Source organism: Macrobrachium rosenbergii, chromosome 50, assembly GCF_040412425.1.
Source record: "Macrobrachium rosenbergii isolate ZJJX-2024 chromosome 50, ASM4041242v1, whole genome shotgun sequence".
NCBI lineage: Eukaryota > Metazoa > Arthropoda > Malacostraca > Decapoda > Palaemonidae > Macrobrachium > Macrobrachium rosenbergii.
The window spans coordinates 37011257-37029482 of NC_089790.1; the positions used below are offsets into that span (position 1 = coordinate 37011257).

An 18226-nucleotide genomic window follows, 5' to 3' on the forward strand; every position below is an offset into this window, starting at 1 on the left:
GGCCCCAAACAGCCAACATCATCTATTAAAGAAAAAAATAGCTAAATTAATTTCACAACAAGACATATTTAACTTATATTTCGACTTGAAAACGCTTCATATAATGAAAAACAACCTTGGCCCATATAAATATAGTATCTACAGATTCATTTACACTAACTTAAAGCAAGAAAAGTGCTCTAAATTGCATTAAATATGGCGAAATAAACTTACCGCGTAATCTATTTCCAAACCAAGACACTGATCGCTGTGACTACAATTTATAATATATAAGCAACATAAGAATAGATACAAAATTATTGGATACAGTGAATTAGAGCATAACATTTCAAAAGATCCATGGAAAAGATGCATATTCGTTATGTTGATGTTTGTATAATATGATACTAATATGTGAATATAGAGTACAGTATAATGTAGGCTAGGCTACTGTATATGTATACAATATACCATAGTGTAGGCTAAGCTAATTCTTGTGTTATTCAATTTCTCTTTGTATTGAATTATCATAAGCCATTGCATGAACCTCCAGAATTAGCTGATAATAATAATTACTATACCGTGTGTGTATAAAATATACTTTATGGTGTAGGCTAGGCTACCATATATGTATACATGGTACTGAATATCCTAGTGTAGACTAGACTATATTCGAGATAAGTTTTTTCCAACAAACGATGGGTTTTTTGGAACCTAACCCCATCGTAAGTAGGATAATACCTGTATGAGTATTTTTATTTTTTATTTTTTGTTTGAGCTATCAAAATAGCAGTTTTAAGTGTTTTTAGAAGGTTCTAAGAATTTTGGATTTTAGTTATTCACGGTTTTGTGTGTGTGTGTGGTATGAATCCCCCGCGAATACCGGGAATTTACTGTATACAGGCAGTCCTTGCTTACCGGCCGCATTAGTTAACGGCATTTCAGTGTTACAGCAGTTGGCTGCAACATAGTTAACCTGATTTTCGGCGCTGATCTCTGATTAACGACACTGTTAAGCAGGGGTTTCAGTGCCGATATCCAGTTAACGGTGCCATTAACTCATACTGGACGGATTGAGCTTGAGTGTGAAGTAAAACAGGTTTGTGGAGGTGGACGGATTGTGCTCCAGTGTGAAGCAGAATTACGCACCAATATTATGGTAATAATGATTGAAAACAAAGGTGCCAATACTTCTACATGCTATAAATTCACTAATGCTTTTATACAAGCGTGAGAGCTGGCCAGTATCAGTAATGCGCGGCACAAGAAGATGGTACATCTATGCAAAGCTCAGAAAGGTGACCTTTGAAAAGTTGGGTCAGCTATTAGCAGGGTCCATTTTCACTGTACGCAGCAAATTGGAAAATGCTGAAACATTAGCATACCACAGGTGAAGAAACCACCTTGGTGACAAGACACGGGCTGAAATGCGTTTTCAGCAAGAAACGTTCTAAGCTGAACCAGTTACAAAATCCGGTTTTTGAAGGATGCTTCTTAATAATGTATGGTGTGTCACGTGTACGCCGTGGCGCCTTGAAATACAGGCGTGTCTTGCGAGGAACTTTGACCTCGAATGGTGTCATACAAAAATGGATGCGTTCGTCGTTAGATAATGAATATAATGGGAGGAACTGTTGTTCGAATTGGACTTGTGAGATCCGATTCATGTGTGTCTGAAAGATATGGTAGTTTTCTACATGGAAACTGTCCCAGAGGACTTGTGGGTGAGTAAGAATTCTTATACGTTTTTAGGCTTTGTTTTTCAGAACATGAACACGCGGTATCTCCTGTGTCATTGAAATGTATGTTTCTGCAATTTTTTACATTGTATGATTTTAATGTAGCGTTTCTTCTTTCACAAGTATTTCTGTTCCACTCCATTCCTATTCATTTTTCTTCTCTCACTCCTACGAGGATGAGAGTGGTATGACATTTGAGATGACCTGTTTTAATTGATTGACGTGTTCATGTTTTGACAGATGAGTTATTTTCTGTAATTGGGGGTTTATGATTTTGGAGCATTATTTCCTTAGAAGATTTTCTGATGATTATGTGAAACATTGGATTTCATTCTTAAGTAATTTTTAAGAAGTTATTTTTAGTTGATTTTGTCAATAAAGGGTTTTAGTTTTGTACTTAGTATCTCATTCCAGTAGTCCTTAGATTTTAGTTGGGAAAGATATAACCTTGATGCGGCTCCGTTACTGCTATCACACAATGTCTCGGGATAATGAGATCAAACCTCTGTTCATAAAACAGAGACTTAAATCAAGTATAGGCTCAAGAAGGCGATTTACAGTTTTGGTGGCGTAAGGTAGCGTAAAGGTAGCTAAGGTAGTTAGACAGTTAGAGGGTGTTAAATAATTAGGCATGTATAAGTTTCGAGAAGGAACATAAATGAGTATTGGCATCTCAGGATAGGATTTTGTGGGAGTCAGCAGTTGCTAGAGGCGAGCTGAGCTTCTCTAAGCTAGCTAGTGTTTGTGCAGATGTTTTGGGTAGGGGTAAAAACAGTGATATTGTGCAATAATTGCGATATTTAAGACGCTATGCGTGTGTTAAAACCGTGAAGGCAGTGTTTTTGTTTCTCTCTCTTCGCCTGATGGAAATTGCTGCTGCGTAAGTGTTGTGATGTTATCTTTTTCTTTTTTTTTTTTTTTAGTTGGGTTGATGTGAAATTGTCCTTTCGTTGTGTTGTAACTGGTGATAGGGACAACTGTGTGTTTTATGCGTTGAGTTTTGATTAATGTTTAGGTTGCAGCAGGTGTTGCGTCATCACCACGCGGTGACATAGTAATTTGCGTCACGAGTTTGGGCGGAGCGTAGTACTTTACGCCTAGTGAAGCGCTGAAGCGTATTATGGTGTGTTATTATTTTTCTTTTTATAGCAATCTACTGCAGTGCATCGAGCGTGTATTATGTAAAGAGGTGATGTTTGGTTGTTGCGTTATTTCTAGAACTTTAATATTTGGGTAGTATCCTCGTGATATTTATGAGTTGCGGGGTGCAAACAGTTTTTGCACAAGTGTGTATGCACTTCTTGGTTTTGTAGTCACACGTATGTCACGTGTGGGTAATATTAATGTGAGTATGTGGGCAGGCGCTTGCCTTTGCTTGAGTGGCACTTTCACGTTTGGACAAAGGGAAGTGTTGATCCAGCAGTTTTGCCGTTGGAGACAGGCGAGCCCGAGGTTTGGTGTTAGCATTTTTTCTGTAAGCGTCATCAGGCCTTGGTGCTGTAGGGTGAAGCAATTTCTCTTTCTCTCTCTCTCTCTGTGCCTGAGCGCTTTCGTGTCTTTTTTTTTTTGGCCTTTATAGCTTGGCCTTGGGAGAAGTGAACTTGACCTTTTTTGACTGATAAGAGAGTCAGAGTGAATGATGAAAGTTAAAGCCATTTATGAATTTTCCAGTTCCCAAAACCGGAAACAGATTCGTTCGTTCCTGGGTATGTCGGGTTTTCTTTCGCCGTTTTGTGCGAATTTTTCCTACAATAAGCGTCTCCATTGACAGATTTATTCTGAGAAGGCGTTAAGTTTGTTTGGGAGTGATAGAGCAACAATTAACTTTTGAAGCAAGAGGCAGCTTTGGTGAACCCACCAGTTTTGAAGTGTCAAATTTTAGTCAATGATTCATAGTATTGTGTAGTCGGAAGGTATGGAATGGCGTGTTTGATGCAGAAATTTGATACACCCAATTGCTTTTATAGCAGAAAGTTCAAAGCAACGTGGTAATGCGAAAGGCTGATGTCAGTTGTGGACAGGAGGCTTTATGATAAGATCTCAGCCTTGTTCATTTAAGATGTTGTTGTTGAAATAAAGTTGAGATTTTTACAGATCATCAACCGTTGTTGGAAAGCTTTTTAATAAGCCAAATTTGTGCGCCCAAAGAGAACACGTTGGTTCCTAACATTGAGAGATTTTGATTATCGAGCCTCAAATACATTGAAGTAAGCATAATGTAGTTGCAGATGCATTGAGCAGATACTTTCGGTTGAGGATGAAATACACACGAATCTGTGTGAGAGAAGAGAGTAATGTTTGGTGTCTAATGTCTCTGATATGTTGGTTCTAAAATCTCATCATAGAGGACATACGTTTCTACAGTGCATACTTCGGGAGAAATAGTGAGTCGGCAGTCTCGGGAGAGATTGTTGTTCGTGATAGTGAGAAGTAACGCCGTGTGTTATAATGCAATTGAAAATGTCACTTGGGACATAGGCTTTATCGAACAAAAGCAAGATGAAGATAAATTGTTGTCAGATGCTAAGGCATTTCTTAGGGAGTTTCACCCGAGAAGAAAGGGTATAAGTTGCCTTTTCTGTCTAGAGTTGGAGAATAATTTATTGGTGAGAAAAAGTTAAGTATAACTTGCGAAGTACTCGAAGCATGGGTGAGATTACACAAATCATCGTGCCAGAGGTCTAGTACCACAAGTTCCTAGACATTGTGCATTACAGCAATTTGGTTCTCTCATTTGGGTGTGGACAAGGCGTATGAAAGCACGTCAGGTCAAAAGTTCTTTTGGAAAAATATGTTTCCGCAGTAGAAGCCTTTTGTGAAAAGTGCGCTATTGCAATGCGAATAAACCGTGACAACGGTGTCGGTATCGTTTGAGTTCACCTCCCCCTTACCAAATAGGCCGTTCCAGAGTGCATATGGATGTTCTGGGTAATTTCTCAGAATCTGCTTATGGGTATAGACCCTGGGTTGTATAGTTGTTATGGTATTAGGTGAATTCTGGTCATTTTTTCCTTCCCGGGTGTTAATGGAGTTGTAAATGAGCATGACTTGTAGTTGTTGTAATTCAGGAGGACATTACTCCGTGAGAGTTTCTGAATTTTTAATAGTTCGGGTTCATTGTGATTTCTGATGTAAGCTGCAGTACTTAGTGTAAATTGTGTGCAGAATACCGTAGAGTTTTGTAGATATATGAATTTGAGTTTTTGTTTTTTTTATATGGATCGCAACTGCGGTTGGGGATTTCATCGTTATATGGCGATAGTAATCGGTTACTTTGAGTTAATGGTTTTTCATATGATTTTGGGAGATTGTGACATGGGCTAATTTCATGCGAGATTTGACCCGTGTGTTATTGTGTTATTATGTTATTGTATTTATGATGTGTTTGTCGTCTGACGCAGCTCTCTGCTGTTATTTAGGATTTTGTTTTGGGAGGTATTTAGTATATCGGACCGAGAGCGGGTCTGATCTTTTGGGTTGGGATATGTCAGTTAGGATTTCGGAGGGTTTAGGAAGATTTTGATAGGATGTCGGTCCGAATATTTGGGATTTTCAGTTCTCTTTTTAAAATATAAGGGAGCTGTACCGCGAGTAATGGTAGTTGTTAGGATCATAGGAAGCGATTGCCATTAAGTCAGTTGCTATTGTGTTGAGAATTAGTCAGGTATTGCGAAATATTCGCCAACGGAGTAGAACCTTGATGTCTTTTTCACGACTGTAAGTACCTTTCAGATGTTTAGGATTGCCTTTGCGTTCTTGAGTACTTTTTCTGTTGGATAAATTTTTATGAATGGTTCCTTAGAGTTAGTGTACTTGGTAGTGAGTTGACTATGGAAATTAGGTATTAACTTAGGTGTTTCACGTGAGAACATATGACCTTTGTACTAATAGTCTTATCTGGTTCAGTAATAATATGGTATAGGGAATAAAACCGAGTTACTTTTGATATGACTGTCGATATGACCGACTCGGAAAAATACCACTCCCTCGAAATGGAGAGGTTGAATAAGCTACCGTCCTCAGCTTGTATGAGAAGCTGTCGCGTTACTTCTGTACTGTGGTGGGGCGATCAGAACTTTGGAGAGATGTGGGCAGGATGTCTTCATGTTGCTGTACTTTGAGGAAGACGTTGGGTTGGCGCCAAAGGATTTGAAGCCATTCATCTTGCGTCCAGTCGCTGGGCGGCGCAAGAATACATTCAAGCTTGGACTGTGGTGATCGCCAGGCCTTTTCGCGTGAGAGCAGTACCAGGAGTGAAATGCGTCTAGATTAATCACGTTTCTTGAATGAACTAGTTGTGCTATAATATCTGTGTTATAAGATATATATAAGTTTTGCACCTGAACATTTTGAGGTGGGGTCCACCTCAGGTGCGTGGGCGAGCAATCTGTAAGGCTGTGAAGGTGACCTTTGAAAAGTTGGGTCAGCTATTACGCAGAGTCCATTTTCACTGTCGCAACAAATTGGAAAATGCTGAAACATTACGCGCCACAAAGTGAAGGAAACCACCTTGGTGACAAGACCGCGGGCTGGGAATGCGTTTTCAGCAAAGAAGCGTTCTAAGCTGAACCAGTTACAAAATCCGGTTTTTGAAGGATGCTTCTTAATAATGTATGGTGTGTCGTGTACTTCGTAGCGCCTTGAAATACAGAAGCGTGTCTTGCGAACTTTGACCTCGAATGGTGTCGCTACAAAAAGTCACGTTCGTTCGTGCGTTAGATAATAGATATAATGGGAGGAACTGTTGTTCGAATTGGACTTGTGAGATCCGATTCATGTGTGTCTGAATGTGAGTGATTTTTTCATGGAGACTGTCCCAGAGGACTTGTGGAGTGGTAAAGAATTCTTATGCGTTTTTAGACTTTGTTTTTCAGAACTGTGAACACCACGGTATCTCCTGTGTCAGTGAAATGTGTGTTTCTGCAATTTTTACATTGTATGATTTTTAATGTGGCGTTTCTTCTTTCACACAGGTATTTCTGTTCCTCATTCCTATTCATTTTCTTCTCTCACTCCTCTGAGGATGAGAGTGGTATGACATTTGAATGACCTGTTTAATTGATTGAGCGTGTTCATGTTTTGACAGATGAGTTATTTTAATTGAGGTTTATGATTTTGGAGCATTATTTCCTTAGAAGATTTTCTGATAGTTAGCATGTGAAACATTGGATTTCATTCTTACGTAATTTTTAAGTTATTTTCGTTGATTATTTTGTCAATAAAGGGTTTTAGTTTTGTACTTAGTATCTCATTCCAGTAGTCCTTAGATTTTAGTTAGGGAAAGATATAACTTATGATGCCGGCTCACGCATTGCTATCACACAATGTCTCGGATAAGCGCCAGATCAAACCTCTGTTCATAAAACAGAGACTTAAATCAAGTATAGGCTCAGAAAGGGCCGTTACACATCTCTCTCTCTCACGAGTCTTTTGTAAATCTGTTTGTAAATATACGAAGGGTTGTTGTTGTTTTTGTTTTTGTCTTTTATGATAGTATGTCGGTTGTAAATGTAATTTTACAAAGAAAATTGCAAAGAAATATTAGAAAAAGCATGTAAAAGTAAAAAAAAAAGTAACTGAATCTTCCTTCTCGTAAACTTCTGTAAATATTTTACAACAAATATGGAAAAAATTTGTTACTGCTCATATTTCTAATCTGTTTTGATATTGTGCGAGCAGTAATAATAATTTTACAAAATCCTAAAAACTTATTTATTAGAAAAAACATACATAAGTTGGTAAAATTTACGACTGTCTTGTAAATGAGGCCAAACAAGGGGTTGTAAATAGTCATGTTCAACTTCTCGTGAAGGTAGGGAAAATTTTTTAGAATTTTTTTATTTATACAGTGTGACTGTACATATCATTCTCTTTCCATTGATGTGATTTTTTTTTTTATTTTGCCGACCTCAAAGTTTCCCCGGTCTGGGGTGCTGCACATTGATAAATTATGCCGTCCCTTAAGGGTTAAGCGGGGTTTTCAGTGCTGTTATCGCCAATTTTCGGTTAGCAGCACTCAGCGGGGGACAGAACCTGCCATTAACTGGGGATTGCCTGTATGCATGTATGGGATTGTATGTATGTATATATATATATATATTATATATATATATATATATATATATATATATATATATATATATATATATATATATATATATATATATATATATATATATATACACACACACATACAGTAAACTGGGGGGATGCCTACACTTCGCGAATAGCTAAAATTGAATACTTAAAACCCCTCTAAAACAATTAGAACTGCCTATTTTGATAGTTTAAATACAAGAAAAACCCTCTAAAAATGCTTATACCCGAGTATTTTAATAGTTTTATCACAATAAGTGGATTTAGTCATGAAAATGATAAGAAAATACAGTAATTAGTGAATATTTCTCAGTGAAAAATACAGCGAATAGGCAAATTTTCCGTGAATAACTGGTAGATACATTCCACAGAGAAATCCGCGAATACGTGAGTCCGCAAATCTTGAGAACATGAATACAGGGGTTTACTGTATTATATAAATATATATATACATGTATCAAACATAAGGAGCCCATAAAAATGCAAATTGTAGAAAATAAAGGCTATATTTTACAGACCAAACTGCCTCTCTCCTCAGGCAAATAGTGAAGGAGAAAAAGTTACATAAAAGCTGTATTTACACCCCACAGGTCAGCCGTTACGTCACTCCAGTTGACAATTTCTCTTTAATCTTCTTAATCGCTGGTTGGAGGAAGATTTTACCTATAATATCTGAATCTTGAGAGATTCATTGTATCTCTTTGTTTAATCATGGCTGATTCCACCATCTGACTTTTGAACTGACAATTGCTGCAATAAATTATACAAGATATATTCAGTTTATTCTGTGGTTATGGTTATTTGTGTGGTTAAAAAAGCTGAGCTCTGTTGTCCATACCTATCTGAATGTTTATGCTGTATTAATCTCTGGAGGAGTGATTTGCCTGTAAAGCCGATATAAGATTGGTCACAAACAAGGCAAGGGATTTCGTAGACTCCTGTGTCTTTGGGGACTGCTTTTGTTGGATGTTAATCAGGGACTTGGCTAAGGTATTTGGGTAGGTAAAAGCAAAAGGGTTAGAGTTTCCAAGTGTCTGTGTCAACGTCTTAATCCTCTCCACGTGTGGGATTCTTATTTTATTGTTGGGCGTCTCTGGTCTTGTTTTGGGGGGACGGCAGAAAATAGTGTTTGCTTTGTGGATCGATTTCTCAATTAAATGGTCATGGTATTTTAAAGATGACAGCTACTTATGGATTAGTTTAATTTCCTTTTCCAGGAGATCCGGAGAGCAAATCCGTAAGGCTCTCAAGAATAAATTGCTGGCTATGCTAATCTTGATAGAGATGTCATGATAGCTATAAAAATGGCCGTATATGTATACACATATATATGATAGCTATAAAAATATATGTATACAGTGCATATAGACACGTATATATATATATATATATATATATATATATATATTTGTATACACATATATATATATATATATATATATATATATATATATATACAGGTGGTCCCCCGGTTATTGGCGGGGGTTCTGTTCCAACGCGACGACAAGCAAAATTGCAAATAACCAAACATCAACAATTTTTAGGTTATCGGCACCTCTGTTTTGTATGTATTGGCGCCAATATACAATTATCAATGCCAAAAATCTATTTTTGTTGCTAGACAAATGCCAAAAATGGAATGCCTGTATATGTGTATGTATATATATATATACTATATATATATATATATATATATATATATATATATATATATATATATATATATATATATATATATATATATATATATATATACATATATACTGTATAGTCATACATAAACATATACACTTTGAACTTAATCCATTCCAGAAGGCTGGTCGAAATGTGATTTGTTCTTAATATGAAACAAAATTCCCCATAAGAAATAAAGGCAGTTCCCCATTAATGGCGGGTTCCGTCCCTGGCTGCGCACTGCTAACTGAAAATTGGCGATAAGAGTGCCAAAAACCCTGCTAACGGTGCTATTAACCAGATATCAGCACTGAAATCCCGCTTAAAATGGCTTTGTTAACCAGAGATCTGCACTGAAATCCTCACTTAACGGTGGCATTAAGTGGAGATCGGCGCTGATAATCTGGTTAATGACGCCACTAGCAAAGCCCGTGACACCAAAATGCTGTTAACCAATGCCACCGGTAAGCAGGGACAGCCTGTAAAGGGAATCAGGATAATATGTTCCAGCTCACTCAAAAAGTCTGACTTTTTAAATAACTTTTTTCCCATGAACGAGCTAGGAAACTTGATTTACGAACTGTTTGGTGAAAATGGCAAGTGGCCGGCTGGGATTGGGATTGAGGGAAGAGACGGCAAAGTTTGATAAAAAAATTCAATTTTATTCACATTTTGCAAGAATAATTAAAGGAATCGATAGTATGCATGTGTCAAATTGTGTGTCCTTGTGCTTTAGAGAGAGAGAGAGAGAGAGAGTAATCAGCGCCCATCAGATGTGAAAACAATCCCTCACGCGGTATGATTGTTGATGTGTTTTTTACACTTGGATCTTGAGTGCAGGAAGATTAGTTATGCCACAACACACCAACTTACTGTTGGTAAACAGCAGAATTTAAAATTATAATCCAATAAACATGATGATTTTGCAAACAGATAAGTAATAAGCAGAGAATGCAAGTAAGAAAACGAAAGAGAGATCAAATAACTTTTCACAAGGAAGTTGTTTAAATAAACAATCTAAGGCATGCAGAAGCTGAAGTGTGTTTCATGATGCGGGGATGAGTTATTTTATGGTGTTAAAAAATCGTAAAAAGCAAGTCACTTGATAGGTATTTTACCATAACAAAAAGAAGTGATTCGGGCAAATCGAGTTTAAGTGAAAGCAAATAGGTTGAACATAGTGAAAGAGAAAAGTCATCTAAGCCCAGTCCCAGTGATACAGCTGGGAAGTCAGCGGGAAGCGGACCCCTGTCCCCCACCCAATAACCCACCACCACCTCTACCGTCTCACTCAGCACAGTCCCAAACACTCGCTGATATAGGACTCTTTCAATTTTTTATTGTTACTGTATTGCATTTGATTTTTTTATACTGTATCATTATGTTAATTTGTGAAATTCCCTTCTTTCATTTTTTTTTATGTGAATTGTTACTGCTTTTACATGAATACCGTAATGTTTTTCCTGTAAGGTAAGGGTCTCAATAGTATAAATGCTCCCTCCCTCTATCTCAAGTCAGATGTGCATCACTGCGGTTTTACTGCTTTTATATAAATACAGTAATGTTTTTACTGTCTCTTCTTCTTTCCTCAACAGCATAAATGCTACTTCCCTCTATCTCAAGTCAGATGTGTGTCACTGCAGTGACAAAAGATTTTGTTCATCTTTTATATTAAATTTTATTGTGAAATGTTATACCCTTTTATTTATTTTGTTGAATATGGTTATCATTAAACTATATATTGTACTTGTGCTTTATGTACATACCTGTAAAGGAAAAAACATGCAGGTTATTGCATTTGTTTTTCTCATACCACACGGTAGGACGTTGAGTACAAGTATAAACAAGACAATCAGTTGGGTCGAAGAACGAGTATCTGTTCAAAAAATAAAAAGACAAAATTTCTTGAAAATTTTGTTGAAAAAGGAATGTTCGACATACAAAGGTACCACTGTGTGTGTGTGTGTGTGTGTATTATATATATATATATATATATATATATATATATATATATATATATATATATATATATATATATATATATATATATATATATATATATATATATATATATATATATATATATACTGTATATATATATATATATATATATATATATATATATATATATATATAGATATATATATATATATATATATAGAGAGAGAAAAGAGAGAGAGAGAGAGAGAGAGAGAGAGAATAAGAATTTACAATAACAGATTAAACTTGCCTTAACACAGTATGTTGTATTTGCATCAACCCATCCTTTCTCTACGTAAAGACCAGGAGTTGTACAATTGAAAAGCCAGTATCTGTCATGATTCCGGTCAACACCCAGTGGCTGAAGTCTTGCTATTGTTTCTCTCTGAAGGTTTATTTTTTCCCATGCAAGAACTATTTGTTGCTTTTTCAGCTCTTCTTCCTCTTTAAGCCGCCTGAAAATGAGGAATAAAAAAAATTCACCAAGGGACCAACCTCCACAAAAAAAAAAAAAAAAAAAAAAAAAAATTATATAACCCTTCCTCAGAGTAGGCACTGTAAACAAAGGAAAATATTACAAACCATTTATGAGAACCCATATTTCTGGTAGTTATTTGGATGTTATCATGCCTTCACAGGTGTGTGATGAACATATTGAAAAAAATTAAAAGGAAATATTTCAGTTGTTCAAATCCTACTATACTTTGTGTCAGGCTTTATTCAAAGGTAATCAAAATAAAATAATCTGCCTTTTATCTAGCTACTAAATACTGCTTTTAAATCATAGCATAGGCCAGTGGTTCCCAACCTTTTTATTTTATATCCCCCTGAGGAATCTCCATTTTTCTGTGGCCCCTCATCAGGCCTAAACATTATTAGTGGAAAAGTACTTCAATTTGGTAACTACCTTCATAAAATCAAGTATCTATTAAATACATATTCATTCTCAATTATTCTATTTTATTCACAAAAATATACTGTGGGTTCTACAAAAAGAATCATTTATTATATTATAATCATACATTATTTTTCCAATACAATAACATATGTATTTCTAAACATACCAAAAAAATTAATAACCTTTAAAAATTACTTCCTTTTAGACAACAAATAATGTACCTTATCAGAAGAAAAAATGAATATTTCTACATATGACACTGCAATTGGAATATAGAATTTTGGCCAAGGACCAAGAGCTGGGACCTGAGTCATTATTATTATTATTATATATTATTCAGAAGATGAACACTATTCATATAGAACAAGCCCACAGGGGCAATTGACTTGAAATTCAAGCTTCCAAAGAATATGGTGTACATTCAAAAGAAGTAACAATAGGTAATGGGAAATACAGAAAGAGCTCATTTATTAGAAAAACTGATGGAGATCAGTTTTAGAAAAACAGATAAATTAACAAATTAAAATAATTTCCAGCTTTATTTTCAAAGAAGTCCTACACACTATGATTAAAAAACAAAAATAAAAAATAAAAAGGCATATATAAACTTTGTTAAAAAAACAAAAACAAAAAAACTAAATATGCAACACAGAAAAAAAAAAACTCCAATTCCCCTGAGAAGCAAAATACCAAGAAATTGAGAGTAAAGGAGGTTTCAAAAGTGTAACAGGAAGAAAACCTTGCAGTTGCACTATGAAATAATTGTTAGGTGAGGGTGGAAAGATGGAAGAAGAAAATGAACAGAGGTACAGTAAAAGGAATAAGAGGGGTTGGAGCTAGGGGCTGGAGAGATGCTGCAAAGAACACTTAAGTTATGCCTACAGTGCACCACGCAAGGTGCACTGATACCACAACCCTTCTACAGGGCATTCCCTTTGTAGGAAGGAATATAAGATTTAGGCCAAAGGCCAAGCGCTGGGACCTATGAGGTCATTCAGTGCTGGAAGGGAAATTGAGAGTAGAAAGGTTTTCAATGTGTAACAGGAAGAAATGAAGATCACCTCTACTTACAGTTTCAAAATGGTTTCAAGCTATTGATAGAATCAACCAGTAATAAGCAGGAAAGGCAATGAAACATAATTTTGCTTCCTTTCGAAGCCATGGGAATTTCACTGCAATTTCACTACTAGTCCATTAGTTATTGAGCAAATCATTTAGCTTGAGCAACTTGATGAGGCTTTCTTGCAGTCTGATATCAATGTCAGCTGCATTCGTCCCAACTGGGCCTACCAACCAATACAGAATGTTCATTTCCATCGGATCTTTAAACCAAATTTCCATATCAGTAAGCAATATCTTCAAGTGATCAAAAGTGGTGAGGATTGGAAAATGTATCTGCTCCATACATTCAGTACTTATCCTGAACAGAAAAAGTTTTCCAAGTAAAGCACTAACAGCCAATCTGCAAGTTAAAAGATTTATATTTCAACCTTGCACCTGTTTGTTTAGTAAATTTAACATCTCAAATATATCTGGAAGATACAATAAAGCAAATGCTTTAAGTAATTTGTGTGTTTACTAACATACAAACCTGAAGATTTGTATGTTAGGATTTAGCTTGCCGACATGAACTGGAAAGGCTGCTGAACTTTCAGACAAGGTTGTTAACTACCAATGATGGCGGGAAGCCCCCAATTGTGGGTCTGCACTCCATTTTGCCTTTCAGCCCACGTATCAGAATGAGGAGTGGCTGAGGTGGGCCATAAATGTCAAGACCTTCAGGTTTCTATGTTAGGAAAAATACAAATTACTTTATAAATTTTCTATTTGTTCTTACATAAATATACACCTTCAGTATCTACATAGGGGACTTACCCATAGAAAGGTGGAGTCTGTGTAAATCTCTGAACCAACAGGTTGGTTCTACCCACCCAGGAATACCTTCCTGGTATGGAAGAGTTGAGGAAGGAATCCCACACCTCTAGCTCTTTGGACATAAGGGATGTTGCAACTGTTAAGACTTCTGGGCTTGGCTTGGAAGAATCCAAGAGCGTCGGAGAAAATAATACTTGCTAACAAGACCAACAGGTTAGTTTTATTGTCTAACCCTCTCTCCCTTGTCTAGGGAGAGGGGAGACATGCAACCAAACCATCTACACAAGATGGACAGGATGACCTCGTCATGTAGTCACCCTCAAAATTGTCCATCCAGCACATGATGGCTTGCTATCTGTCACTTTGTTTAAAGAGAGACAGAGGCAAAAGAGAAGGAGAACAGTCACACCCCTTCTCTCCTCACTTACCAAACATCTTACATGAGATGCATGTGTCCCCTAAGGAAGCCGGATGAACCCACAACTTGCTGGGCAGCCACCAAAAGATCCAAGGAAAAGCGTGTCCTAGGACTTATGGGCAAGTCCTGAAGGTAAGAGGTCAATGTGGTCTAGTGCAACCACATACCTGCTGAACTGACAGGTTCTTCCGGAATGCAAGGGGCAGGGTGATGCCCTAACTTCGTGATCTCTTGCCCAGACCATCAGATGAAGAGCAAGTCCATTGCCATCCCACAAAGCTGGAAAGAGGGATGTGCTCTTGGACACCTCTTAATGGGCCAAGTCAGTACTAATGAAGAAGCGCTGACACTCAGGCCTGTGGTGTCAAGTTCTTTTAAGGTAGTACAGCAATACTCTAACTGGACAAAGTAGCGTCTTGTTCCAATTATACCTTAAAAAACCTTCAGGAGTGGATTGAAACAGACTCAAATCAGGCATCATGGACCTATGGACTTTGTGTCTCAGTTATGATTTCCAGGACCAACTCAAGCATAACAGACCCCTTCCCACCAAGTACTTAGCATCCAAACTATGAATCTCAACTACTCTCTTCGCCAAAGCTAGGGTATGTAAAGGAAAAACACTGTAGAGTCAGAACTGTCTATCGATTCTCTAAACAGCTCATATGCCATATGAACTACGCTCAAGATGAGAATTGCAACCCACTCTGGGGCCTGATTTCCTGGGTGGGTAAGATTGGTTGAAACTACTCATTAGTATAAAGATCCCTCACGGGGACGAGAGATCTACTTCCTTTCACTGAAGGACTTAGCCAACTTTTTTTATTTTCATAATTTTTTACAGTTAAGATCTGACTAAGTTGCCACCTCTAATCTAGTGACTGCATATTATATATATATATAATATATATATATATATATATATATATATATATAAATCATCAACACACAATCATATGGAACAGAAATAAATTTCTGACTACGTCGGGATCGAACCCAGGTCTCTCAGGTGGAAATATATACCCACTGGGCCATACAAGTCTAAAAGAAGTTGGAACCTGAGAGCAACTATATATTACCTGGGCAAGCTAACTGCTTGCATACCATATATAGTTTTCCCCAACTTCCCGACTCAGCAATGACCCAATAGACAACATTTCATGAATTATCCCTTCTGAGTGAATAAGATAGAAATCATCAACACACAATCACGTGTGGAACAGAAATAAATTTCTGACTCATGTGGATCTGAACCCAGGTCTCTCAGGTGGAAAGCACATATACCCACTGGGCCATACAAGTTAAAATAGTTGGAATATATACTATATAGGAATACCTGGGCAAGCTAACTGCTTGCATACTTTATAATACAGCAATGACCCAATAGACAACATTTCACGATATTATCCCTTCTATGAATAAGATATAAATCATATATACAATCACAGTGGAACACAAATAAATTTCTGACTCATCGCCGGGAAGTTGGGGAAAATCGCTGGTATGCAAGCAGTAAGCTTGCCCAGGAAAATCAGCTCAGGAACAAGCAGGCTTTATGGAAGAGGCTACTCCACTTGTTGGCCATCTACAAGCACTAAACAAGATTATATATAGAAAGTATATACAAATATAAAATATATATAGTAGTATATATATATATATATATACACACAAAGCATCTGACATATATATAAACTGAGGTATATATATATATATGGAAGAACTATATGTATACTCTGTTTATATCAGTATACCTCTATAATACACTATGACACACACACACACACATTTACACACACATACACACATAGGATATATAGTGATTATATGTTAGTTTTATACATGTGTTACTGTATAAATACAGTTTTATTTTCTATATTGATGTATTATATGTGTATACTAGAATATATATAAAGAAAGCATATATTTATATATTTATAAGATATATATTTATATATATAGCATTATATATGTTTAAGAGTATATATATTATATATACATCACTAAGGAATTGCAGGTAAGTTTGATGAAAATCAGCGGAGGGAACAAAGGCTTTAAGAAACTACTCCACAATTGGCCATCTACAAGCATGGTAAACCAGATCATTGAGAAAGTAAACAAATATAAAATCCCACTAGTAGTAGCACTTGTAGATTCTGCATCTGGTTTTGTTGTCGAAACTGGATTGGTGGTAAAAAAGAACAACGCTGGAAGAAGGGAGTTGACTCAGTTTACATCAGTAACCTCTGTCATATCTATGACCATGCAACACCATTTATTTGCCTCCACAAGGACTCAGAACCATTCCAACTCAAGAGAGGAGTCAGACAAGGTGACACAAGCTCATCCAAACTGTTTACTACCTGCCTGGAGAGAGCTTTCTGACAACTCAACTGGCAAGAAAAAGGAATAAGAATAAATGGAGAATACCTGTCACCTAAGATTTGTTGATGAAATCATTATCATTGCCCCCACCAAAAAAAGAGCTTCAACAAATGCTCACAGAGCTAAATGAAGCAAGCAAATCAGTATGCCTCCACATGAACTTCCGTAAGACCAAAGTCATGAGCAATAAATACACTGTAAATGCAGATGATATACTTGATATTGAAAATCAACAATGTAAGGAAGTGGACCACTACATCTACCTTGGACAACGAATCTCTACATGATGCCTCCAAAGAGAGCGAAATAAAAAGAAGAATAACCCTCCATTGGCAGGCGTGTTTAAAAAATAAGAAGATTCCTATCATAAAAAAGAAGGTCTATGATCAGTGTATCCTCCCCATTGTCACCTATGGGGCCGAAACTTGGAATCTAACAAAAAAACTTTCCCTTAAATTATGAACAATGCAGAGGCACATGAGAGAATTATGCTAATGTCAAAAAACTAAAGTAAAGGATATCCTTGAAACCATCAGTAAGCTCAAGTGGAACTGGGCAGGGCACATTGCCAGGATGATAGACAACAGATGGACATCACAAACAACCTTCTGGATGCCCTGAGGATAGACAAGAAACCAAGGAAGACAAAAAACCTGCTGGTGCGATGACTTAGACCAACATAAACGACAGTGGCACAGAGCAGTGGAGGATAGAAATCTGTGGAGGAATCTGGGAAAGGCCTACATCTAACAAAGGACTTGTGAAGGCTGAAATAATGAATGAATGATGAATGATGATGATGATATATATAAATACAGGCAGTTCCCGGTTTATGACGGGTCCAGCTTACGACATTCCGACGCTTTTCAAATACATTCATCAGAAATTATTTCCGGTTTATGACGCATGTTCCTGGGTTACGACGCTGATCTAACGGAAGAGATATGGCTCCAAAAACAGCAGAATAATCAAAATTTGGAGGGTTTTTTGATGCCTCGATAAAAATGCACTTTACATCGTTTTCAATGCACCAAAAGCATTAAAATTAGGATTTTTGACGATTTGTTTTTGTTTAGGAACAAATTTCAAATTTTGGCAGCTATAATTTCTCCTCCAAGCTGCTTACTATTCAGAAATGTTACAACACTGTCCCAGAGCGTCAACAAACCTAAACAGTTAATT

At 36.7% G+C, this 18226-nt stretch overlaps 1 protein-coding gene across 4 annotated transcripts in view; it reads right to left on the minus strand.

Moving 5' to 3' along the window:
- The window catches only part of LOC136832839 (tyrosine-protein kinase BAZ1B-like), a 193388-nt gene that overhangs the window by 81763 nt on the left and 93399 nt on the right, over nt 1-18226 (minus strand). For all 4 annotated transcript variants that reach the window (XM_067094492.1, XM_067094491.1, XM_067094493.1 and 1 more), the window contains exon 14: nt 11719-11923. In XM_067094492.1, coding sequence (XP_066950593.1) covers nt 11719-11923 — 205 coding nt within the window. The remainder of the gene's footprint in view (nt 1-11718; nt 11924-18226) is intronic.